Source organism: Etheostoma spectabile, unplaced genomic scaffold, assembly GCF_008692095.1.
Source record: "Etheostoma spectabile isolate EspeVRDwgs_2016 unplaced genomic scaffold, UIUC_Espe_1.0 scaffold00004340, whole genome shotgun sequence".
Lineage (NCBI taxonomy): Eukaryota > Metazoa > Chordata > Actinopteri > Perciformes > Percidae > Etheostoma > Etheostoma spectabile.
The window spans coordinates 22,706-48,172 of NW_022603135.1; the positions used below are offsets into that span (position 1 = coordinate 22,706).

Consider the following 25,467-nt stretch of genomic DNA (forward strand, 5'->3'; position numbering starts at 1 on the left):
TTAGAAATTCACATAAAAATAAATATCAGTGTAATACTGCAGCGTGTCTGACTCTCTGACAAAGGTAACATGAAACACGTCAGGATCCTCTTATTGGGGGAGCGTAAGTCATTGGCCCTGAAAGCTGGAACGTATATCACGAGCTAAAAGACTAGCAACCAGCTGCTGGAGCTCGGTTACTCCTGCTGGTTTATAGTTAGTTCATTGTGTTGAATAAAATAAAGTTTAAATGTTTCATTACCATGTAATTATACATGTTTTATGTTTTAGGATGTATGCTGCAGTAGGGTTTGAAAAGATGATTTTAATCAGTGATTCAGTGGTGTGGGCTCCATTTCATGCTGTGTAAATTACCATTGTCTGTCTCAAGAAAGGTAGATCAAACAAGCCTTTCTGTTCACTCACCTACCCCCCTCTCTCCCACGGTCTCTGCCATATGGTTTAGAACAAAAGACAATTAACATTTAGAAGGACACCATTTGCTCCACAAGAAGGAAGAAACCTCCTGTCTTCCACCACCTGGTGTCCTAGACTGAGATAAGACACTGGAATGCTGATTCACTGTATTATGTTAGACTTTCTCACTAACATGATAATTCACGTTTGATCTATGTGTGTGAAAACTACCCCAAAGGAGGGGGTTAGAGCATGTCCTTCCCGATTGGACAGCAAAGAAACCAACAAGACACAACCTACCTGTGACCATGGCAACAAAAAGCCAATAAGAAGAGACTTTACTCACAAGGGGGAAGAGAACCGCCCCTGGAGTAGAAGGAATATAGGAGGGGGGGAGACGAGATTTCGGGGCGAAACAGATGTGAAACTCTCGGGTGTAAACAACTGTCTCTAGCCCGCTGCAGCGTATTTCTGTGTGCTTTGACTTATCATTTTTATTTAATAAATCTTTGTGTTAACCTTCCATTGGACCCAAGCCTTCCTTCTTCAGAGATTTAACGAACACAAAGTTAATTATTTTTAATAATTGTCTTAGGGAAATAGAGAAAGGGATGCATTTTTTGCACTAATTGTATGTTTTTTTTAACGTTAACGTAATTAATTACTAAAAAGAAGTTACGTTAGTAAACCTGTTATTGTTGTTTTGTTGTCTAATCAGCTGCCATCTACTGAAAGCTGCATTACACGATAAACAACGGTAACGTTACTTCAGTATTCTGCGATTTAAAACATTTAGCTAAGTTAGAGCGCATAGACGTGCTAGCTGACTGTTAACCGTATAGTAGCTAGCTGTCATGAAGTAGCTAACGTTAGTAGGCTACTATAGGTTAAGGAGCGTTGCCAACACATGCACATAAAATACATGAAAACGTGTGTAATCTGCAATCTGCAAAATTCCTCATAGAGTTTATTGGGAAATCTTCGTGAAATTACTCAACACCAACCAAAACAACACCTCTTTGGGGCCATGCTGCATCGCCATACTTTAACGTAGAAACATAATTACAAGTTTAAACTAAAGACAAGACTTTGGTGTTTACTGGGCTGAATGGGCGTTCAGATATCAAGAACGGTTTCTACTAACTTCTATTAACTGGCACATGGCTGGTTCCTTTTAGATATTGTATCTGGAACAAAGTGAGGGAATTACGTTTGAAAATATTGCATAAAACATACCCTACAAACTGGTTTATCTCAAAATTCCTGCCAGTTGACAATCACTTTTTTTTTGTAAGATCGAGCAAGAATGGTTAACTCATCTCTTTTATGACTGTTCATTTTATATTTTATTATACATTATATATTTATTATATTTACATTCTGGAAAAGTTTTGAAAATTGTATGGTTTCTAAAACGACACATAGAATCACACTTGAAGGGAAACATATTACATATTTTGAGTGTAAAGATAGAAATATTTGCAATATTGTTAATCTTTTTATTTTATTAGGGAAGTTTCATATACATTAATCTAAACTTTCCAATTCAAGACCTTGCTTTAAATTATTCCAAATTGAATTTGACATATATTTTGAGTCTCTTAAATTAGATACAAATAAAAATCTATAAATATATCTGATATAATTAAGAATACCTGTTGTCACAATATATATATACGTGGTTGCTAATCTGTCATATTTATTTCCTTTATTATTACTCTGCTGTCTACCTCATGGTTTTGTTTACATTGTTGTTTTTTACCGTTGATACCTGATCTTATGTTATATAAGTTGCAATTTACTTACTATATCTTCATGTTTTGAATTGCAATGTCTGAATGGTTGTAATTGTATTTGTTGATAAATATAAAGTTGAGTGTTTGTATTTTCTCTAAGAAAAAGGTTTGGAGTTAATTTGAAACACAGTATGATGCTAGGTTTGGGACAACAACCCCTTCTTCAACCAAAACAATACCATGTGAAACTCATTATCAAGAAAACCTTTATTTAAAAAAAAGTGAAAAATGAAATAGAAAAGGAAAAATAATGTAGCTGTCCACCAGGTCTCACTCCTCTCCCGGCTCTGCCTCCATTGCTGCATCTGCAAAAAAAAAAATCAATATAAAAGTATTCTTTGTGTATCAAAATAATCTTCTAATAACCCTATTAACAAAACATATTTCTCACCCTACATGTACTAAATTGTCGGTGAGATTCCGATCCTGTATAGTGGTGTTAATAATGTCAGTTCCTGGACGGTAAATGTCTGTATTGCTGCTAGTCACAATTGTTAAGTTGATTTTGAGAAACATATCATAATAGCCTATCCTTTTAAAAGAGTAACAACCATGTAACATGAGCTATAACTTGAGAATATGCAGCAAAATGCATGTTTATTTATGAATTACAGACACCAATGCACATGTACTGTACGCTGACTCTTACTACAGCGTAGTATGTCACTAGTGATATTGATTGTCTATTCATGTTTATTCTGTTAATACTTTATAACTTTTACATATCCATTGACTTCCTTGTTATAATACCAAATAAACCTCTACTTTATTTGTAATCTGTAATATTGGATTTTATTGTATGTGGAACAATATTTTGTCTTGCACATCTCATACTTTCCTTGGCCAGGTTGCCATTGCAGATGAGAATCAGTTCTCAGTGGTCTACCTGGTTAAAAAAAAAGTATTATAATACTTATTATTATTTTGATGTGCGTGATTTAGTTTTGAGCAACTGTAACAAGGGAGGTTTTCCAAGTGTGGGATTAATAGTCTATTTTATCTTAATTTTTTTTTATTGGTCTGGCCACCCACTTACATTACTCTAGTTTTTTTTTGAACAGATAGTACTGTACACTCATACTATCACAGTCGTAGCTGTGACAATATGCAGCGCAACTAAAAACTTACCATCTCTATCTACCTTGTTTCTGCTCTTTCTTTTTCTTTTTGGAGGCTCTCCAGCCTCCTCCCCAGCCTTTTATGATGGCTCTCTGCCGCCTTCCTTTGCCGGTGTTCCCGGCACACCACTGTCATCACCCCAGTTGTGGCCTCCATCAACTGGGGGAACAGGGTGTACCGGGGAACAGCTGGGTCGTTGCAAGCATACTGCAATTCAAAAAAAAAGATTGTCATCCAACTGCATGGTCTAGCACTTTATACAATTAAGATTGACACATGGAACAATTTCTTGAATTAATTATATTTCTCATTGTTGGATGTGTTTATATTTTTTTGTTTTATGGTTTAATCAGATTTATTATCTTTATAATATTTCATTATCAAAGTACTGATGCTATTTTTTTAATTGTAAATTAACTTTTAGAGACCTGGTAAGATACATCTATACATAGCCATATTCTATATGCTCTTGATACTATTTAGCCTGCACATACTTATTCTTACTATTCTTATATATGTTATATATATATATATATATATATATATATATATATATTATTCTTATTATTACCAGTATATATCACTGCTACTACATTGCACATATCTTACTATCTATCTATCTATCTATCTTACTATTGTTTAAACATGCAAAAACACATTTATATTAGTGATTATATTTGTATTGTTATTTCAAATCTTATGATAACTATGATGATTGAGTTATGATAATTAAGAGGCGTGGTTTACGTCAGGCTGCTGTGTACCTGTGTTATTACATTATCTGTGTTACATGACAGCGATATAAGTAAAAGATGGGATTCAATTAACTTTTATTTTTCTTATTTTCCTAAAAGTACTAAATGAATTGACTGAAAGAGACTATTATGTCAATTGCAATTATTTGTGAACCTTTTCACTGTACTGCAAATTTTGGAATTGTGTCACGCAGGACGTGTACAAGCTCTTCACATGGGAGCCGAAATAAAACGGTCACGCCACGCAGCTGACATGCTCATGACATGCAGACATTAAGAATCAAAGCACACTAAAACCATTCAACCTACCGCACACAGCTGCAGGGCCTGCCGCGCCCTCTCAACGTCAGGGTCCTGGACGGACGGCAGTTTCATTGGAGATGCCATCTGAACAAATGGAGCAAAAAAGAAAAATCATCCCTTTCAGCATGCAACATTTACATTAATATTTAGCCAAATCAAGGCACATCACAATTAGAACCAGAACAGAATCCAAGTTAGTCACTAAATATCCTACTTTCAAAGCAATTATGCTAACCTGCCATGTGCTTTTTGGATTAGCTAGCTAATGAACTAACCGTGATGTATAAAAACATCTATATAGGCCTATAGGCTATCTATAATGGTCTGTCTGAAAGTCTGCAACTACACCAGCAAATGCTAAGCCACATGTTTAACACCACAAAGAAAAAAAAAAAAACATTTGTGAAAAATGTAATACCTAGACAACCTTACTTCTGTTCGCTGCACCAGTCCAAATGAAAGAATGGAGTAATTCAATCTTTCTCCACAAAAGGGATTTTGGGGGCGCTCTCTCCCAATCACAGTAAAGAATTAACTTCTCTTTTTCTCTTCTTTTAAGGTGCCAGGTGATGACAGTATCAGCAGAAAAATGCACAGAATAATATTAATAAATAATTTAAATTCAAAGAAGATGAAATATTATATTAGTGGCCATTAATAAAAAATTAATTCATAATTAAGTAATCTTCTGTGTTTTTCTGTCAGGCGAAATAATGCTCTCACCCCCTCCGTGATTGGTTGAATTGAATATTCAAGGCGTGTAGCATGAATGCCCGTGGATGCGGTTAAACCGTGCTTTATGCTTGACCCTCATGTTGTCCTTGGGTCAAATTGACCCGTTTCCAGTTAATTGTTGTTGTTTTTTGTCACAAAAATGGGCCGTCGAAAAGTAACCATGGCTGATGGGAAGACAACACAAGGGTTAAACTGAGTGCTTTATCATGCTGAGAGAGAGAGAGAGAGAGAGAGAGAGAGAGAGAGAGAGAGAGACTTCTTGCCAGCACTAACAGTAAGTTTGTTTGCCAGCTGATTGACGTTGTTAGCATGCTAACGTATTTTCTTTGCAACACAACATGAATGTATGTAGCTAACGTAGATTTATAATTTGCTCAGCAAATAACAAAGTCAACTGAGCTTTGACTGACACGGAGTGCGTTGCCTCTTGTTGTTATGTAGTTAACGTCAAGTTAGTTAGCTAAGGCTACTACCGTTTCTTGGCTAGCTAACATTACCCAGAGTTTAGCAGCGGGGCTAATAGAGCTGACGTGGCTAACTTAAGTAGGTAGCTATCTAATCTAAGTCTGTTGTAACCAAAGATGGGAAGTAACGAAGTACAAATACTTCGTTACTGTACTCAAGTAGATTTTTCTGATATTTTTACTTTACTATTTATTTTTGTGGCAACTTTTTACTTCTACTCCTTACATTTTAACACATATCTGCTCTTTCTACTCCTTACATTTTAACACATATTTGCTCTTTCTACTACTTACATTTTACAAAATTGGCTCGTTACTTTAGTTTTTTACAAGAGGTTTTCATGTCGGAGAATAGTGCAGACACGCGCCTCACACCGCGAGTGGGTGCACGGAGAAAAAAATGGGAAAAAAGGAAAAAGAGCTGTTCGTAGGATAATCAGCTGAGATTGTGTGTGTGCCTCTTTGAGAACTGTAAGTCGTATAACTCATGTTGTCAGTTCACTTAAGCCTGTTAATCTACAGTTCTTGCACATTTAAAGTAAGTTAGCTAGTGGTTTTGGTGTGTTCTTCACCTGTTAGCTAGGTTGCACGTTGATCTTAATGAAGCATCAACAGTTTAACCAGCTTTATTTGCATGAGTGTTTTTTTTACATAACTTCAGATACTGTAGTTCAGTTGACAAGTGGATGGAAACTTAGCTAGAGAGAAGTTGTCTCCGTCTGTTTTAACAGACACACCTGGGGCCAAGTTGGAAACCAGAATAATTTTTAATCAAGTTCTAATCTAGTCCTCAACTTCCACATCATTTTACTGGAGTTATCGCTATTATTGTTTACGTCGTCAATACCATATTCAATCTAAATGAATGGGAATACATCTACTGTACGTTGCATTTGCAGCACGACTAAGACAACTCAACAGATTCGGCATTCTGCATTAATTCACAGCAAATCATTCCGGTTTGATGGCGCTAACGTTAGCACATAGTAGTATGGATGGCGACATGATTGAAAATGAAGATAACAGAGATCCGGCAGACAAGCAGCAAGACATTCCCATCATCCTCGGCCTTATCTGAGAGAGATGTTTGAGACATTAGGCATCAAGAAGGACTCCTAGTCACCATGCTGGGGAACTTCTTCATAATGTCTGTTTAGTCATTCAAATTTTAGTCCTTTTTTTTCTTTCCAGAAGCCATATTTGAGCACACACACATACATGTAGATTCATAAATGTTAAGGGGAAGATTAAAATATAAAACTGGATACGTGAATTCTCACAGAATCACAACTGAATTCATATCTTGCTAATAAGTCAGAATCTTATTAACCTGGAGTCCCAGTTTCTGTCATAATAATCATATATGTTATGTTTTAGGCCTGTTGGCAGACATCCATTTAAAATGTAGCCATTGTCATATAAAGACATGTCCTCCATGTCCACTGGAGTTCCTCAGCCTCTCTCTAGTAACATTAGTGTGCTTCGGGTAGCTTTATGTAAAAAATGGTTGTCATTCTCAAGGCTACTTTTACTTTTATACTTTAAGTAAATTTCCAAGCCTGTGTTACTCTTACTTGAGTAAAGAAGTTTAATCAGTACTTCCACTTTTACCAGAGTATTTTTTAACACAAGTATCTGTACTTCTACTTAAGTACGGAAAGTGAGTACTTTTGCCATCTCTGCTGAAGGGCCTGTAATCCGTCCTGCCTGCACAATCCGTTCTGCGCATGTGCAAGATGTTCGCGCATGCACAAATGATTTAATGATGAACTCGGATTTACGACACTGCACGATCTGTTCCCATAGACAGTTAAAGAAAGTCTGTTCTCCTCCACCGGAAAGCTAACGTTAGTTTAGCTAACAGCTAATTCGGCTAACCACTAGCGTTAGCTAAAACAGCATGTAAAAGACCCTCAAAACTTAAATTAACTGTTTAAATATATAAAGTTCTACTTTACTTGTGCTCATTTAAAATACAATCACGCAAAACTTGTCATTATTATTACTGTAAAGTCTTATTTAGCTGTAGCTGCTTTTCCCACTGTTTAGTTTGAGTAACGTTATTTTAATCACGCTGTCAGCCTGTTAGCCGAAATAGCTGTTAGCTAAACTAGTGTCAGCTTCCCGGTGGAGGCTAACCGTTCTCTTAGCTAATACAGTACACGATCTGTCATAGTTGTAGCGGTTAGCCGTTAGCCTCCTGGATGTATTAACAGGACGGTTAGCCTCCATCGCCGTTAGCTTCCCGGCTAACCGCTAGCTTTGCTTCAGTCGACAACAACGTTACTCAAACTAAACAGTGGGAAAAGCAGCTACAGCTAAATTAAGACTTTACAGTAATAATGAAGACAAGTATTGGGTAATTGTGTTTTAATTGAGCACAAGTAAAGTAGAACTGACATAACCACCATTATATATAATGTAAAACGCTGTTACGTTATATAGTGTGTGTATATATATATATATATATATATATAACAGTTAATTCGGCTAATATATATATATATACACTCACCGGCCACTTTATTAGGTACACCTGTCCAACTGCTCGTTAACACTTAATTTCTAAGCAGCCAATCACATGGCGGCAACTCAGTGCATTTAGGCATGTAGACATGGTCAAGAGAATCTCCTGCAGTTCAAACCGAGCATCAGTATGGGGAAGAAAGGTGATTTGAGTGACTTTGAACGTGGCATGATTGTTGGTGCCAGAAGGGCTGGTCTGAGTATTTCAGAAACTGCTAATCTACTGGGATTTTCACGCACAACCATCTCTAGGGTTTACAGAGAATGGTCCGAAAAAGAAAAAAAAAATCCAGTGAGCGGCAGTTCTGTGGGCGGAAATGCCTTGTTGATGCCAGAGGTCAGAGGAGAATGGCCAGACTGGTTCGAGCTGATAGAAGGGCAACAGTGACTCAAATAACCACCCGTTACAACCAAGGTGGGCAGAAGAGCATCTCTGAACGCACAGTACGTCGAACTTTGAGGCAGATGGGCTACAGCAGCAGAAGACCACATCGGGTGCCACTCCTTTCAGCTAGGAACAGGAAACTGAGACTACAATTTGCACAAGCTCATCGAAATTGGACAATAGAAGATTGGAAAAACGTTGCCTGGTCTGATGAGTCTCGATTTCTGCTGCGACAGTCGGATGGTAGGGTCAGAATTTGGCGTCTACAACATGAAAGCATGGATCCATCCTGCCTTGTATCAACGGTTCAGGCTGGTGGTGGTGGTGTCATGGTGTGGGGAATATTTTCTTGGCACTCTTTGGGCCCCTTGGTACCAATTGAGCATCGTTGCAATGCCACAGCCTACCTGAGTATTGTTGCTGACCATGTCCATCCCTTTATGACCATAATGTACCCAACTTCTGATGGCTACTTTCAGCAGGATAATGCGCCATGTTATAAAGCTGGAATCATCACAGACTGGTTTCTTGAACATGACAATGAGTTGGCTGTACTCAAATGGCCTCCACAGTCACCAGATCTCAATCCAATAGAGCATCTTTGGGATGTGGTGGAACGGGAGATTCGCATCATGGATGTGCAGCCGACAAATCTGCGGCAACTGTGTGATGCCATCATGTCAATATGGACCAAACTCCCTGAGGAATGCTTCCAGCACCTTGTTGAATCTATGCCACCAAGAATTGAGGCAGTTCTGAAGGCAAAAGGGGGTCCAACCCGTTACTAGCATGGGGTACCTAATAAAGTGGCCGCTGAGTGTATATGTGTATGAGATCCTGACAGTATGATAACCTTAAGCAAAAATATTACGGTTTCACGGTTTTGCAATCACAGCTTTCAAATGTATTATTTCAAAATGTCTGGGTAAAAAGCTGATACCTTAGGAACACTATAGAAAACTTTAGAGGATTTGAAACCGTGACTTTTTCAAACCACAATATACCTTGAAACCGCTAAACGACCAATGCCTATATGGTAACAATTCACAAACTCAGTCCAGAACATGGGACGGACCACAGAGGACAATCTTCACCTGTTTAAGTACGCACTGGTCAAAGAGAGACTGAAAAAGTGATTATCTTTCTTTAACAAATAACCACTAACTTAAATTTCGATGATACAGAAAGGTTTGTTAACCATGCAGTCATTCCAAAGCGGATTACATTCTCTAAAACAGCCTGATAAAAAATAAAAAAAACAAGACTGCAGCGGCCACTGTTCAGAGTCTATCCTCTGGGGCTTCTCATCTGCTGCATTAAACCTGAATCATGACAGAATCTGTTCCTGCAGGTCTTGCAAACGTACAGCTTCTCAACTGTCTGGGCTCTTCTCACGTGGACCAACAAGCCACTACTTTGTATAAATGTCGGTTCTCAAGTGGATTTTCAAGTTATCTTTACGTCCAAAGTCTTTTCTACATGTTTTACAAAAATAAGGCTTCTCACTTGTGTGGATTCTAATGTAGATGTTAAAAACATCCTTATGTCTGAAATCTTTTCCATATGTTTTGCAATAACAAGGCTTTTCACCTATGTGGATTTTCATGTGTCTCCGAAATTCTGAATTACACTTTTCCACATGTCACACATGAAAGACTTATTACATTTACCTGTTTCTGACATGTTAGTGTTGTCTACGTTGTTGCTGTGACTTCTGCTCTTGCGTCGTCTCTTCTTTGGTTCTGGCTCTGCATTTCTAGTTGATCCTGAGTCTCCATGCTGGCCTCCTTTCTGGTCTTGGCTCTCAGCTCCATGAGAGTTGTGAGAGAGGAGCTGGTGGTCACGGTTTGCTTCTGATTCCACAGAGGTTATAACTGGCATGTTGAGCTGCTGGTCAGAGAGAACCTCCTCCTCCTTACAGACATGTTGCTGTGGGAGCTCTGGAGGGACAGACAACAAAAGAAATAGGACACCACTGTTACTGGAGAAAAGACCAGAACACTTGCTCTCTTTTTCCTGAGACCATAGACTGTAAAATTTAATGGACAGAGCTTCTGGGTCAGAAAAGTGGAGTGGAGCCAATGCTGAAGCTCAGTAAAGCTGCCTTCTATCTAATTTTCAGCAGGGGGCGACTCCACTGGGTGCAAAAATAAGTCTGATCTATAATGGAGTTTTTCCATTACATGGTACCTGCTCGACTCTGCAGATTAGTACCACCTCATGCGTGATGCAAGCGTGGTTGGTCGTCATAGCAGGAAAATTGTGACATCGATTCACCCGGTTCGCGATTTCATTTTCAAATAACTTAGATTTTTTTTTTATTAAAAGAAAAAATTATTTATTTTTCTTATTTAATTTTACGAGCCGACTGCATCACAAACGCTACTTTTTTCACTGAGTTTTAAACATAGACTGTATAAAACTGGTTTTAAAGCGCTCCAAGTGCTGCAATGCTCTTTTTACCTGTTTGAGTATTAGAGTGAACCTCTGACATGTTAGTGTTGTCTACGTTGTTGCTGTGACTTCTGCTCTTGCGTCGTCTCTTCTTTGGTTCTGGCTCTGCATTTCTAGCTGATCCTGAGTCTCCATGCTGGCCTCCTTTCTGATCTTGGCTCTCAGCTCCATGAGAGTTGTGAGAGAGGAGCTGGTGGTCACGGTTTGCTTCTGATTCCACAGAGGTTATAACTGGCATGTTGAGCTGCTGGTCCGAGAGAACCTCCTCCTCCTTACAGACATGTTGCTGTGGGAGCTCTGGAGGGACAGACAACAAAAGAAATAGGATACCAATGTTATTGGAGAAAGGACCAGAACACTAGGGCTGTAATCTCCCAGTCCACTAGTCAATAGATAGATAGATAGATAGATAGATATTTATAGATCCCCCAAAAAATGGGAAATTACGGTGTTACAGCAGGACATGTACATAAGTCACACAACACAGAATATAAATAAAAATATAAATGAGATAATAGTAAAAAATATACATACAATATACATGAAATAATAATAATAAAATATAAGAACAAATGTTTAAATATATACGGGATGGGAAAACAAAAATGTGCAACTGCTTAAGTAATATGCTAAATGTATGCTAAAATGTAAATGAACCAATTGTGCAGGTTGCCCTTAGTGCAGTATTGTGGTGTCTAAAAGTCTCATCTAGCACCCAGTGATGACATGTTAAAGAGTTTTATTGCTTGTGGTAGGAAGGATATTGTTAATATACAGCGCCAGCACGCCGCACCATCACGCAAAACGTAAGGGACTCAAAGAGAAAGTTTCAGAGTTAATACAACACAGCGAGGCACTGAGCTTGACCACAGATATGTTTAAATATACAGTGTATATTAAAGTAGACGTGCCTTTTGTGTTTAAGAGTAAAAGCTTTAAATTCTTCCTAGATTCTCCGACCATGTGTCTGTTTGTTATACAGTGAACCCTCGCGATGTTGCAGTTCACCTTCCACCGTCTCGCTGCTTCACGGATTTGCAGCGGCTCAGTCAGAAGAGCTGTGAAATACACCGGAGTCACTATTTTTCCTACTGTACTTTGTATTGTTTTTCATAATCATTTTTCATTTTCTCCCGTTCTAATCCAGTGACTCTGGTCGCGGGGGGGGGGGGGGTGCTGATCTTCGCAATTTGAAGCCTTCCGTTCGTATTGATGATTAAAATTATTATTTTACAGTACAGTAGTTATTTGTAAAAAAAAAAACGGGAAAAACCAAAAAAGGAAGGAAAAACCAAATGAGGGGAAACAACTGGTAACTTACTAGAAACTAAATCCATGGTGCTAAACTGCTTGAATATCTCCGACCGTTAAAAACAGACTGACAACCCGTTGAAAGAGCAGAATATACAGTATCAAATAACTTATACATGTAAACAACACTAACCTCTGTTTCCATTCAAAACACCGTTATAATAGCCTAGTTTGAAACATGCCTAATTTTATAATAGGCTATGTCTCTACTTAGCAAGAAAAGGCTAATCAGTGTCATGTGTAGCTTGGTAGATCATTGATAGATACATGTCAACATTAGCTATGTCAGATTTAGTAGAAGTAGATCTTAACATTGAAACACAGGGCTGTGACACCGGGGGGGGGGGGGGGTGGAGACGCAACAGACCACCCTCTTTGGATTTGACCCGGTGGACTTGTATCAAAATTAAAGTAAACCATGTTTAGCCATTTTGATTTAAAGGTTTTGACTAAAACATCTTAGTGTGTTATATTAGGTTACAATTAAATATAATAGCTAAATAACAAATGTATCCTTCATAAAGAAAGATGAGATCTGAGGAGGATGGGGGTGAAGAGAGCATGAGTGTTGCTGAGCGCAGTGTGGAAATGAGAGAAGGAACTGGAAAGTAGGCCCAGCAATGCAGACCAGTTTTTGCCAGAGGATCCAGGACTACGGCCAGATAAATTAACGATGATCAGAGACGCCATAGCACACAGGTTGGCAAGTAAAGGTACAGAGAAAACTAATGTGGTAGGCCTAGTAACCACAGTAAAGAAGTCTAATGTTGAGAAAGGAGGCTTAAAATGTGTGTAGACAAATCAGCCTACTCCTACTACCTAGCATTAGTTAATAGTTATTACCTATAAACATCTAGGCCTATAGATATGTGTACAGAGCCCGGTTATTTATATTGGGGGGGAGTTGAGGAACACGGGAGCCCATCAGGACTAGGGCCCAGGATCTTGTGCTACGCCCCTGGATGTGACTGCTTCTTCTATAAAATATAAAATACATATAGCTTGCATTGTCTGGCCATAAGCAAATGGCCCATTGGCACAGTTGATAATATAATTATAAAACTATTTTCCATATAAAAACAAAAAGTGCTTGTGTAGATTTAAGCTGTGCATCCTTAAATTGTTCCTGTCCAACATCTCAGTTAGTGTCTGTAGTGGTCCTAGTTAGTCTGGAGCCCTGAACTGGCTTCGGCTGACCTGTCTGCACATTAGCATCATGGAGGCTAATTAACTTTGTTTATAACATGGTTTGATGAACCAGAATGACAGGGGTCCTGGAAGTTGGCCCATCCCGGTCTGATGTCAGTGTAACCAGAGGGTGACCGGAGAGAAGAAGTAAAGGTACCAACCTGCTCTGTGCAGCCGGAGCTGAGGGCTGAAAACAGCGTCCAGTCGTTTCCGTTGGCGCTCGTGCTCCTCTTTAGAACGACACAGTTCCTCCTCGTACTCTGCTATCGTTCTTTCAACCAGCCCAAATATCTCTTCAGCAGCCGCAGTTAGTCGCTGCTCCACCAGCCCTCTCAGCATTTGGACTTTAGACATTTTCACACAATGATAGAAACTTTCCCTCCGAACAAACTCCGTCAAAAACGCTGTTTGTTTTCCTTCAAACTGTTGCTAAGCAGCTAGCATGCTAAGCTAGCGTCGTTAGCTTTGTAGCTTCCGGGAGATGAGTCCGAGGTAAAACATTCAGAAAGAAGGTGAGCAGCACAAAGTCCATCAGACAGGTTTATCCGGACACACACAGGCTCTGAAGGACCACATCTGTTGGAGCTCACACACTTTCTCAGCACAACAAACCGACTCCAATGTTTTCACTCACGTTAGTCGCCATATTGCTCAAAGAATAACATCCGGTTTTGCTGGAGCTTGGTGAATAGCCTTCAAAATAAAGGTTTGTATAAAAAGGAGGTACAAGAAGTGGTTTATTTCAATGGTAAACATTCTTCAATTCCTAAAAACGTCTTGCTCAAACAACTTTGATATAAATATATTTAAATAAATAAAATATATATAAATATATATTAGATATAAAAAATTGTCTTTAATGGATAGTTTTAGTTTACCCGGCCATAGCCAGACTAATAACCTATATGTGGTTGGGAGATTTTTATTATTAAAGGCCAGTTATTACATGGATTGGGATACTATGCATCCTGATAAAATTCCTTTGTCTTTTGGAATTAAAATACCCCGACTCTAGACTCCATCTGGGACTTGGAAACAAAACAAGACACTCTTGCTGTTTTTTCATGTTGGTTTTTGGCACTTTACTAATGTGCCAAAAACACTAATGTGCATGTTTTTGATTCTTCTCCTCAGACGTCCAGCAGCTGTCGGTGGTTAAAGCAGAGGTTCCCCCTGAGCAGCAGGGTTGGAGCTCCAGTCTGGGCTCTGGTCCCCATGGTGACAAGTCGAGCTGGGGGTACAGTGAGGTGGATAGAGGTGGAGGATCTGAGGGAGCGGGAGGGGACGGCGATGTGAAGGAGTTCAGTTAGGTATGGAGGAGCAAGGTTATGGACGGCTTTGAAAGTATGCAGAAAGATTTTAAATTATATTCTGAATTGAACTGGAAGCCAATGGAGCTGCTGGAGGACAGGGGTTATATGATGAAAAGGGGGTTCTGGTGACGACACGAGCTGCTGAGTTCTGAAGAAGTTGAAGTTTATGGAAAGAGGCCAAATAGTTACAGTAGTCAAGGCGGGAGGTGACGAGGCTGTGGATAAGGATGGAGGCAGTGTGAGTGGTAAGGGACGGACGGAGGTGGTTAATGTTGCGTAGGTGGAAGTATGCAGACCGGCAGATATTATTTATGTGTGACTGAAAGGATAAGGAGGAGTCGAGGATGACGCCCAGACTCTTGTCCTGAGGGGAAGGGGAGACCAAGGAGTTGTCAAGTGGTAGAGTGAAACTGTTGATGAAAAAATGCCAGTACTTTATCAAAAAATGTTATCACTCTTTGTCATTTTTCTTTGGCATTGTTGATTTGACTAGTGAGTAGGTTTAGGTCTGTGTGAATATGGGCCCCACATTTTGAGGGGAGGTTTAGGAAGGTTCCAACAGCTATCTTTTATGTGAGCTGATTGCTCACACGTTGACTATTCACATTGGTGTTTTAAAAAAGGCAGTGATTTTAGCTTTGATTTACTCATCAGCTCTTTTTTTAAGTGATTTTAGACGTGGAACGAGCCATCTTTTATTTCCCGTGGAGGTCCAAGTGGGAACGAGTGCAAAGAAGAGTGATGAAGAAGCCAAAAGAGAAAAGAGGGAAAGGAGTGTTATTGTTTTTAGGAAGCAGATTTACAGCTATACACTTTGCAAATCAGTGTCTCACCCTGGCCGCCATCAAAGATGCCATTTGGACCTCAAGAAATTTGCTGGTCAAAAACAAGTCTTTGCAAGTCTTTGATCTTGGACAGTTACCTTCCAATCTAAAACTGTATATCCTATTGTCTCTGGAACAACAGTTGGCAGTTGGAGGAGTAATGGCTCTTTACAGTGAATATGCAAAAGAAGATGTTCACAAGTTCAGCCCAGGTAAATGCTCAGCCCATATTCACACAGACCTAAACCTACTTACTTAATGCTGGTTACAATATTCTAAAATCACTGCCAGAGAAAAATGACAAAGTGTGATAACATTTTTTAATAAAGTATATGGCTTTTTCCTTGCAAAGGTTTTTTTCCCAATAACATTTACAAGCATACCGTTAGTTACGGTGCCTGTGTTTGTCACAATGTGGAGAGCTGATACTTGCAGGTAGTGTGGCCGAGCGGTCTAAGGCGCTGGATTAAGGCTCCAGTCTCTCTGGAGGCGTGGGTTCAAATCCCACCACTGCCATTTGCAAATATAACATAGCTGGAAGCCAACCAACGTGATCTCTTACAGCTGTGTCATTTGGGCTGAACTTGGTGAAGTAACTAGAATCATCCATCACCTAGCTGAGATTGTTCCTTGTTAACCTGAGGTTCAACAATTGGTGAAACCTTCCTTTCCAGCACTTTGGAGTAGAAAATCAACAAATAATTGCGATAGTTAATCTTGATCTCTAATTGTCGTTATCATTTCGGCCATAATCATGCAGCTCAAAGAGATTTTATCAAACCAGATTGGGCAAGTAACCTTTCTGCTGACTTCTTGTAAAAAAAGCAACTAACACAACTCAAAGAAAGCTACTGCGATGGCTGGGAATCGAACCAAGGTCAACAGCTTGGAAGGCAGCTTTGCTCACCACTATACCACCATCACTGGGCAGCACTTTTTCACTTCACATCTTGTAATACATTTCGGTATGGTTCAAATCTGGCTCGAAGGAGAAGTTTTTTTCCAGAGTTTCCCTTCACGGATCAATCAAGAGACGGACAGGCGACCCAAAAACCTAATACTTCTTGCTGCGACATAACATGAAACAAAAAAAAGAGGTGGGGTAGATATGAGCGCAGAAATCCTTTTACGACAGGCTTTACGTGAGATTCATGAAACGTTCGTATCACACCAATCAGAGAGTAAGAATGATCGTACATTGATAAATGCAGCGGCTGGAAAGCGACTTGATTTTGCCACTAAGAAGTGATAGTAGTATTGTGATGAATTTGCCTCGCGCGTGACAATCTTTTCCATCATATTCAATAACTAAACCAGATTATTCAATCCATTCCTCTACTTATATGCAAAGTAGTCTCATCAAGGACCTAAAGCACCCGAAGTAAGAATCATAAACCTAGACCAATGAACAAGGAGAGTCACGTCCTGCTCATTGTTCCTCATATCTTTTCCCAGTTTTTTTCTATTGCGTGCAGTTGAAGCAGGATATGAAAATTGCCAACATGCTGTACTACAATTGTGCTGGCTCCTAATCTGGGTTAATTTAACAATAAACTGGATTTAAAGTACAGATTTGGGTTGGAACAGCACCTTGCTTCAGGGCTCGTCCGGGAGTTGAACCCGGGACCTCTCGCACCCGAAGCGAGAATCATACCCCTAGACCAAGGAGCCACGTAAATATAACTTATTAGCAATTTCCCATCAAGTAAATGTGACCAGTCAGTGACTCGAAAGCCAACTGTTAAGAAGTTTGTTTGGCATGAAGTGTTTTTATGGCTCCACTGCCAGATTGAGCTTTCTGATTATATTGGACTAAAGACTACTTTTGAAGCAAAACATTTTACCAACATTGGAACTTGAATTTTTTGGTCAAAAGTGACAGCAGATAAGCCTAGTTTCCACCATCTATTGGACGACAGACTACTTTTGTCAAAATTAGAAATTGAATATTGGTAAAAAAGAAATGCAGTTTGAAAGAGGAAATGCAGCTTGGATTTGTCACTGACTTGAAAGACTATGGTCAGGTAGATTGGCATGGGGTCTTTTCATGGCTCCACTGCCTGATTCAGCTTTCCGATCTCATTTGACAACAGGAAGAATTTGATACAAAATATTTTTACCAAAACAAAGACTTGATTTTGTCAGTAAAAAGTGATAGTATAATATAACAGCTCTCCACATGACACACACAGGGACCGTGACTAACACTACGTTTATTAATATCACCAGACATAAGGCCATGTGGGTTATCTTTGGGCTGCTCTATGTTCTTCTGCAGAAGGATAAATCCCAGAGTTGGCTCACTCCAGGTTATCTAAGTGACAAACATCCCTGGGTGGACTTGAACCACCATCCTTTCAGTTTACAGCCGACTGCGCTGACCTATTGCGCCACAGAGACTGCGCCTGTCTGATGTTTTATGAGCGGGAACTTGATCTTTAAGCCACAAGCATTTGCTTTATGGCCTTTTGAGGTTGAGCTGCACATGTATGCTTATCAGGCTATTTCCTGTTACTCAGAAATTGGGGAAGCTGACTCATGTGGAAATGGAGAAGCTGAACGTGCATTGTATTGTTCTTACATGTCAATTGGATTCTGACTTTCAATTCAAATATTTGGCATCCAAGTTTCAGAACTGATGATGTATCAGTCATTTTGCTGGTGGTTTCTTGGTCACAGCAACAAGCTTGATCATTGACATACAGTTGCACGCCACGTATCACAAACTGTTGGGTGGGGCCTTATATGTTCGCTTGTATTACATCAAGTGACCTGCATACCAATGACAGCAAAGATTAATATGTACATGGCTTGCAGAACTGTACCTTCTAATAGACATAAGACCACTTGGGTTATCTTGGGGCTGCTCTATGGTCTTCTGCAGAAGTGTAAAGACCAGATTTGTCTCTCTCCAGGTTATTTAAGCAACAATCGTCCCTGGGTGGACTTGAACCACCATCCTTTCGGTTAACAGCCGACTGCGCTGACCTATTGCGCCACAGAGACTGCGCCTGTCTGAGGGTTTGTGAGTGGGAGCTCGATCTTTAAGCCACAAGCATTTGCTTTGGGCTGTCTGTTAAAACATGAACAGAGACAACTTCTCTTTGTTGAAGCATTATTACAATCAAGCATCAGGATATACATGGGGGGGGGGGGGGGGGGGGCTCTGCCATGGCTGTGTGTGGTAATAAAAGAAATACATAACATTGTAAAGGCTACCATACACAAGGCATAGGAATCATATATGCTAGTAAATAATAACAATAAACCCAATATCAATTACATTATCTTAATGAGCAAGGACATTTAACAATGGCCATTATATCGAATCAGGCAGGTATAAGCTAGCTAACAGGTGTAACCTAGGTAACAGGTGAAGAACACAAACAAGCTAACTTTTAAATTTGCCAGAACTAAAGACCAATACAACAACAGGCTTAAATGAACTGACAACATCAGTTCTAGGACTTACAGTTCTAAAAGACGCACACAATCTCAGTTGATTATCCTCCGGACAACTAGTCTCTTGCTCTTTTCTCTCACAATCACACCTGATATACGACTTTTAGTACAAAACTAAAGTAACAAGCCAATTTCGTAAAATGTAAGGAGTAGAAAGTGCAAATTGTAGTAGACTGCCTCAGTCTGTGGATCCTTATGGAGGAAGCTTGATTGATTGATATACCGCCTTATTTGTACCATAACAGAGATCTAATATTGTATTAAACCAGGTTGGGCAAGTAACCTTTCTGGTTACTTCTTGACAAATAGAGTAAGTAACATCACTCAACGAAAACTACTGCAAAGGCTGGGAATCAAACCCAGGTCAAGTGCTTGGAAGGCAGTTACCTAAAGCACCCTAAGTAAGTAAAAGGATTAATAAAGATAAGTCTTAGTCAATCTCAGAAAACAGTTTTAAAAAACTGAAAATCTTCAGGGGATGTAGCTCAGTGGTAGAGAGCATGCTTTACATGTATGAGTACCTGGCATCTCCAGCAGGTATTATGGTAGAGTCTTTAAAAGAGCTGCAGAAGATATTACCTCCTGTAGTAATCTGGCTGGTAGGGTTATAGAACGTAGTGGTAGACTAAGACCTCCTGTTACACAAACTAAGCGGTGTGCTCTTTCTTTTATACCTCAGACTATCAGACAGCACAACAAGCACTTTAAATGTACATGTTTAGTCTCTATTTTACTGTATTTATGTACTTAAACTGCAGTATGTTTTTAGTATTATGCTCCAGTTTTTAGAGGTGTTACAGCAAGTATGAGCACTGTAGTTTCCATTTTTATAGATGAAAACTGGACATCTTATTAGGTTTACTCTTCAGCAGATGGAAACCTTACATCCCAGACACTTGCTTTGCTAAACAGCCACAGACTGGAAATAGACTCAGTGCTCATACAAATGATGAGATTTAGCAGAGGATGGTTTCAATCCATCGACCTCTGGGTTATGGCCAGCACGCTTCCGCTGCGCCAAAGCTGGGGAACAATAGTCTGTAAGGGGGGGGGGAAGAAGAGGAAAAAGGGGAAGAGGGAGGGAAGAAGGAAAAAAGAGGAAAAGGAGAGGAAAAAGGAGGAAAAAAGAAGAAATGAGAGACCAGATGAGAAAGATGCTAAATTACACACATAGTGTAAGAGTTTTATAGTTTCTATAAGTCAGATTTTAATTTAATTGCTGAAATTGGAATGTTTCTGGGAAATAAGGGAGTTTAACGTAGATTCAAAGGTCACAGGTTCGATCCCCACCTAGCACCAGATCTTAGGTTTGATCCCCACCTAGCACCAGTCTTAGGTTCGATCCCCACCTAGCACCAGATCTTAGGTTCGATCCCCACTAGCACCAGATCTTAGGTTCGATCCCCACCTAAGACCAGATCTTAGGTTCGATCCCCACCTAGCACCAGATCTTAGGTTCGATCACCACCTAGCACCAGATCTTAGGTTCCATCCCCACCTAGCACCAGATCTTAGGTTTGATCCCCACTAGCACCAGATCTTAGGTTTGATCCCCACCTAGCACCAGATCTTAGGTTCGATCCCCACCTAGCACCAGATCTTAGGTTCGATCCCCACCTAGCACCAGATCTTAGGTTCGATCACACCTAGCACCAGATCTTAGGTTTGATCCCCACCTAGCACCAGATCTTAGGTTTGATCACCACCTAGTGCCAGAAGATCCAATTCCACTGTCCACAACTTTATTGTTCTACTAAACAAAGTTTTGGAGGAATGAGATATTAGTAAGGTTGGGAAACAATTTAAACAAATCATTTATAACGTTTAGATTGACTTTTGAACAATATATCTGATTTTAGAACTGCATACATTTAGTAATCGTGCTATATTTGGTCAATATTAAAAGTTAGTCTTTATAACAATTGTTTAGTAATAAATAATTTTCTTTTCTTTAAACAATGTATGACAGGTAAAACCAAGCATTTTTACTTCTCTTTTCTCTAAAAGCTAGTATGTCTTACAGTAATCATTGCAGGGAAGTAGGGTGTATAAGGCAAGTCATATGCTCAGCAGTGTGTACACTAGAATTTGGAATAATATTGAAATGAAGCCAATTAATATAATACATGCCAACTTTATTACATTATTGATCCCAACAAAACAATATGTCTTTAGGTAATGAATAATATTGTTTAGCACAAGAAATGACTGACTATACAAAGGTTTTTACGCCAGGGAGGAAAATAAGAGAATCAACAAACTAATTCTGTACAAAGAGTAAAACACACATAACATATAAACCACAATACATCATAGTATTGTATGCATAGTACAATCTAACTATTTATATTTTCTACCGCGATGAGTCGTCTTCTCTTGCGATTGCGGCAAAGCTGCAAAAATGCGTTTGGATTGGTAGGAAATGGAGATGGGCGTTGCCAAGAGGAGGCGCTTTTTTGATTGGCAAGAAATGGATATGAAGTCTCTCGTGATTGGCAGAAAATGGAAGGGAGCTTTGGGTTTGATTGGTAAGAAAAGGAGATGAGAAAGTGGACAACTACGTTCCGGGTGGCGCCACTCTGCTGTGGTAATCTGAGTCAACCAAGGTTCTAACAGCTTACGGGTTGTAAAGTTAAACATTTGGTAGACCTTGCAACTATCTTTAATGTGAGCTTCCTGATTACTCACACATTGAATATTGACATGTAACACTTGTGATTGGCTGGTGTTTTAAAAACAGGGCTTTGTGAGTGCAGATATAGACATCGGTAAAGAGTCTACCAAGTTGCCTCTTATCATTTTAGTTTGGACACCCAGTGAGGCTTACCGTGATGGTTTGGACTGGGTCGACTAGGGTTTTCTGCTGCTCTCGAGCAGACGGCTGTACTCACTCTGGTTTCTCTTCATAACACACAAGTCTTTCACCTTTTACTAAAGACTTCCTTGGAGGGGAACGCCGATGAATTGAAACTATTTTTGGTGGGCTTTGGTGTTAGGCTGAGCCTTTTGTACTTGTGAAAAATAAATATGCTGTCCTTAACTAGACTCAGATTATTAACAGCAGCTAAATAATAGAAGCAAGACCCTTGCCCATTTTCATGGGCCGTGGACAGCGACTGAGACGACAGGACTCCCCCTGACTGAAAAATGGCTAGAATCTCTTTCCTGGGGGGGATACTTGTCAACTGATCTACGAGTTTATGTGAATGTTTTTGTTTCCCTTCATGGAACATTGTATTAGCTCCCTTCGATAGCTCAGTTGGTAGAGAGGAGGACTATAGAGGCATAAAGTGGAAATCCTTAGGTTGCTGGTTCAAATCCGGCTCAAAGGAGCAGTCTTTTCCAGAGTTTTCCTTCGGGGTTCTATAAAGTATTTCTGATTCTGATGTAGAGATGGACAGGCGACCCAAAAGCATAATACTTCTTGCCGAGACAAAAAAAAGAGGTGGGGGAGGTAGAGTTAAAGAACCTTTTTTCAAGACACCCACATTTTGTCCCTCAATATGGCAGAAATCCCGCAAACAGCTATTTTGCATGAGTGTTTATCTGTGTGGATTTTAAAATCTGTCAACCCCGTCTGGCCCGTATTGGATGGAATGATGTCAATTGCTCTTTTTATCTGTTATACATAACAACCTGGATGCAACAAAGAACCCTTTTCTCCTGTTTTGTACACGACCCATGGTTTTACAAAACAAACGATGACTTTTACCAAAACCCTTTAGTTAAATCACAGTCAGTAACTTTACATGTGTTGACAATGAAGATGCTCACAAAACACTGTACTTTCAATTGTGTTTCTCGTGCACATTCATGTCCTCTTAAATACAAAAAACTGCTATGTTCTTTATTCCCAATATCATGTCTTAGATGTTAGTTCCAAATGAAAACAATTGTGGTCAGAAGTGGGATTTGAACCCACGCCTCCAGTGGAGTCTGCAACCTGAACGCAGCGCCTTGGACCAGTAGGACCTGTCTCTGGGTCCTGAACATTGGGTCAACAATTTGCAATTATCTTTAAAGTTATGATATATAACTTCTATAACAAAGGTTTGGACACAGTGACCACTTACTTCATTTTGTAGTTCAGGAGATTGTTTTTTCCACAGGTGGCAGTTTCAGAAGCCTGGGTAGCTCAGTCGGTAGAGCATCAGACTTTTAATCTGAGGGTCCAGGGTTCAAGTCCCTGTGTGGGTGTAAGTTGCACATTTTTGCATGCCTGAACACTTCAGACACTGTCATATCATGTGTGTCCATGCACATTTCTTTAAAAAGAATTGTGGCTGTTTTTCAAGCAGGTTATGTATCATAACAATGTTGCTGGTAAGTCTAAATGAACAACGGCCAACCTACATCCATCTGCTAGCACCCAAACTCTGTACTCATCTCCCTGCTTGGATAGAAGGTCATCTGGTGCATTTTTCCTCTCATGAGGGCTAAGTGGTTGTGGTCTGCTGCATTCCCCAACCTGTGTGTGTCTTCCCTTTCTTCTGTGTGTCTTGTCTGTCTTGCCGTGAGGGCGTTCCAGGGGATCTAGAGGCGTGGCTTTCCATCTACGTTCCGTCATCCACTCAGCTGTTCCTCATCACTCATCACCCACTGCAATACATAAACCCGGGCTGACCGCCTCTTCAGGGCCAGATCATTACATGCACTACTGTGGTAACTTGGCTCCTAGTCATTTGCGTTCGTGTTGTTGTATTCTAGTACTTTGTTTTTGTTCTTTAGGGGTATGATTCTCGCTTTGGGTGCGAGAGGTCCCGGGTTCAACTCCTGGACAAGCCCTGAAGGCAGAAGCTGTTACTTTCCTAATCTGAAATTTAAAATCAAGTTTAACGTTAAATTAACCCAGATTAGGAACAATTAAAAATTGTATTAGAGCATGATGGCAGTTTTTCATGTCCTGCTTCAACTGCACGCAACAGAAAAAACCTGGGAAAAAATATGAGAACAATGAGCAGGACATGGCTCTCCTTTTTCATACATCGCGTCTCTGCCTGTCAGATATTTTTATTTTTATTTTCTAATTTATTCAATCTATTTGATCCAGTAGAACACAGTCCCCCCCGCCTCGATCAACCCATATCAATTGCATGCTTAAAATAACATACCGGTTAAAGCCCCGCCCATTTCAAAACAATCTGACCCACTTCTGGATTAAATCCTGTCCACTTCCGGGTTAGGCCCCGCCCAGTCCGAGTACGGATACAGATACAGATACAGATAATGCTGTACTTGCTCATCCCTACCAGGTACTTTAAGATCAGAGGGTAAGGTCTTCAATCTTATGAGGTATGATCCCAGGTATGAAAGGAGAAAGGAGGGAAAGGAGTGTTATGTTTTTATGGAGCAGATTTCCAGCTATACAAATAACAGCAGCCACGGCCCCATCCAGAAATCCTAAAACTGCAGCTATGGCACGGTCTGGATGGGGCCGTGGCTGCTGTTATGTGTATAGCTGGAAATCTGCTCCCTAAAAACAATAACAGGTCCGCACTCCTTACCCTCCTTTCTCCTTTGACTTCTTCATCCCTATTACTTTCACTTGTTCCCACATGGACCTCCACAGGAAATAAAAGATGGCTCGTTCCTGGTCTAAAATCTCTTTCTGGGTGGGATAAAAACAGAGCTGATGAGTAAAAGCAAAGGTAAGCAAAAGCAAGTACAAAAGGCTCGGCCAAACAGCAAAACCCACCAAAAATAGTTTCAACTCATCAGCGGTCCCCTCCAAGGAAGTCTTTAGTAAAAGGCAAAAGACTTGTGTGTTATAAAGAGAAACCAAAGTGAGTACAGCCGCCTGCTCGAGAGCAGCAGAAAACCCTAGTGGACCCAGTCCAAACCATCACGGTAAGCCTCACTGGGTGTCCAAACTAAAATGATAAGAGGCAACTTGGTAGACTCCTTACTGATGTTTACATCTGTACTCACAATGCCCTTTTTTAAAACGCCAGTCTTGTGAATAATCAATGGTTGAGTTCACATAAAAGATAGTTGCAAGGTCTACCAAATGTTTAACTTTACAACCTGTAAACTGTTGGAACCTTGGTCCTTCCCTCAAAATTTTTAATTACAGATTTTCCAGTCCCCGGCCTTAAAAAGCAGAGCAGAGTGGCGCAGCGGGAGGGTGCTGGGCCCATAACCCAGAGGTCGATGGATCAAAACCATCTTCTGCTAAATTGCTAATTGTGTCAACATGAGTCTATGACCAGACTGTTGATGTTTAACAAAGCAAGTGTCTGAAAGGTACACCTTCAGTGGCATGTCAAGTTTATTTAATCCCTGGAAATAACAGTAACACAATAACAAGCAACTGGAACAAAATATACTACACGACATTACTATACAAAAATACGGTACAATAAAAACTGTAAAATATGTACATCTAAAGTGCTTGTGTGCTGTCTGGCTTCAAAACTGTAAATAGAACTGCGGTGGC

At 39.9% G+C, this 25,467-nt stretch overlaps 1 protein-coding gene and 6 non-coding genes across 8 annotated transcripts; 3 read left to right on the forward strand and 4 right to left on the reverse strand.

The window, feature by feature from the left end:
• Nucleotides 1-2,457: 2,457 nt before the first annotated feature.
• Nucleotides 2,458-14,089, reverse strand: LOC116677067 (uncharacterized). 2 transcript variants are annotated; one of them, XR_004328917.1, is made up of 6 exons: nucleotides 13,594-14,089; nucleotides 10,943-11,230; nucleotides 10,150-10,419; nucleotides 4,376-4,453; nucleotides 3,321-3,518; nucleotides 2,458-2,497 (listed from the first exon to the last, which is right to left on the reverse strand). XR_004328917.1 is itself a non-coding variant. In XM_032507757.1 (5 exons), exons 1-4 carry the CDS (start codon nucleotides 13,784-13,786, stop codon nucleotides 4,413-4,415), a joined length of 792 nt encoding a protein of 263 aa, XP_032363648.1. In that variant the 5' UTR covers nucleotides 13,787-14,089; the 3' UTR covers nucleotides 3,318-3,518; nucleotides 4,376-4,412. The 2 variants fall into 2 exon arrangements, 1 of the variants encoding a protein (XP_032363648.1); XM_032507757.1 differs by lacking the exon at nucleotides 2,458-2,497 and having other exon boundaries at nucleotides 3,318-3,518.
• A 1,914-nt stretch (nucleotides 14,090-16,003) lies between these two features.
• trnal-aag (transfer RNA leucine (anticodon AAG)) lies at nucleotides 16,004-16,085 on the forward strand. The gene has a single exon. It is a non-coding gene; the product is annotated as a tRNA-Leu (tRNA).
• Nucleotides 16,086-17,168: 1,083 nt separating this feature from the next.
• Nucleotides 17,169-17,240, reverse strand: trnap-cgg (transfer RNA proline (anticodon CGG)). Its single transcript has one exon. It is a non-coding gene; the product is annotated as a tRNA-Pro (tRNA).
• Nucleotides 17,241-18,501: 1,261 nt separating this feature from the next.
• On the reverse strand, nucleotides 18,502-18,575 carry trnan-guu (transfer RNA asparagine (anticodon GUU)). The gene has a single exon. It is a non-coding gene; the product is annotated as a tRNA-Asn (tRNA).
• Nucleotides 18,576-21,918: 3,343 nt separating this feature from the next.
• LOC116677069 (U5 spliceosomal RNA) lies at nucleotides 21,919-22,035 on the forward strand. The gene has a single exon (XR_004328919.1). It is a non-coding gene; the product is annotated as a U5 spliceosomal RNA (small nuclear RNA).
• A 240-nt stretch (nucleotides 22,036-22,275) lies between these two features.
• On the forward strand, nucleotides 22,276-22,363 carry trnay-aua (transfer RNA tyrosine (anticodon AUA)). The gene is given in 2 exon segments: nucleotides 22,276-22,312; nucleotides 22,328-22,363. It is a non-coding gene; the product is annotated as a tRNA-Tyr (tRNA).
• Nucleotides 22,364-24,702: 2,339 nt separating this feature from the next.
• On the reverse strand, nucleotides 24,703-24,818 carry LOC116677068 (U5 spliceosomal RNA). Its single transcript, XR_004328918.1, has one exon. It is a non-coding gene; the product is annotated as a U5 spliceosomal RNA (small nuclear RNA).
• Between the last annotated feature and the right edge of the window lie 649 nt (nucleotides 24,819-25,467).

Bases quoted from the DNA above. Each gene is read 5' to 3' on its own strand.
- LOC116677067 (XM_032507757.1), bottom strand. From the start codon at position 13,786: ATGTCTAAAGTCCAAATGCTGAGAGGGCTGGTGGAGCAGCGACTAACT. The intron at 11,231-13,593 runs GTTGGTACCTTT...CTGTCCCTCCAG, and splicing joins GCTCCGGCTGCACAGAGCAG to AGCTCCCACAGCAACATGTC. The intron at 4,454-10,149 runs GTAAATGTAATA...CCATTTGTTCAG, and splicing joins CACTAACATGTCAGAAACAG to ATGGCATCTCCAATGAAACT.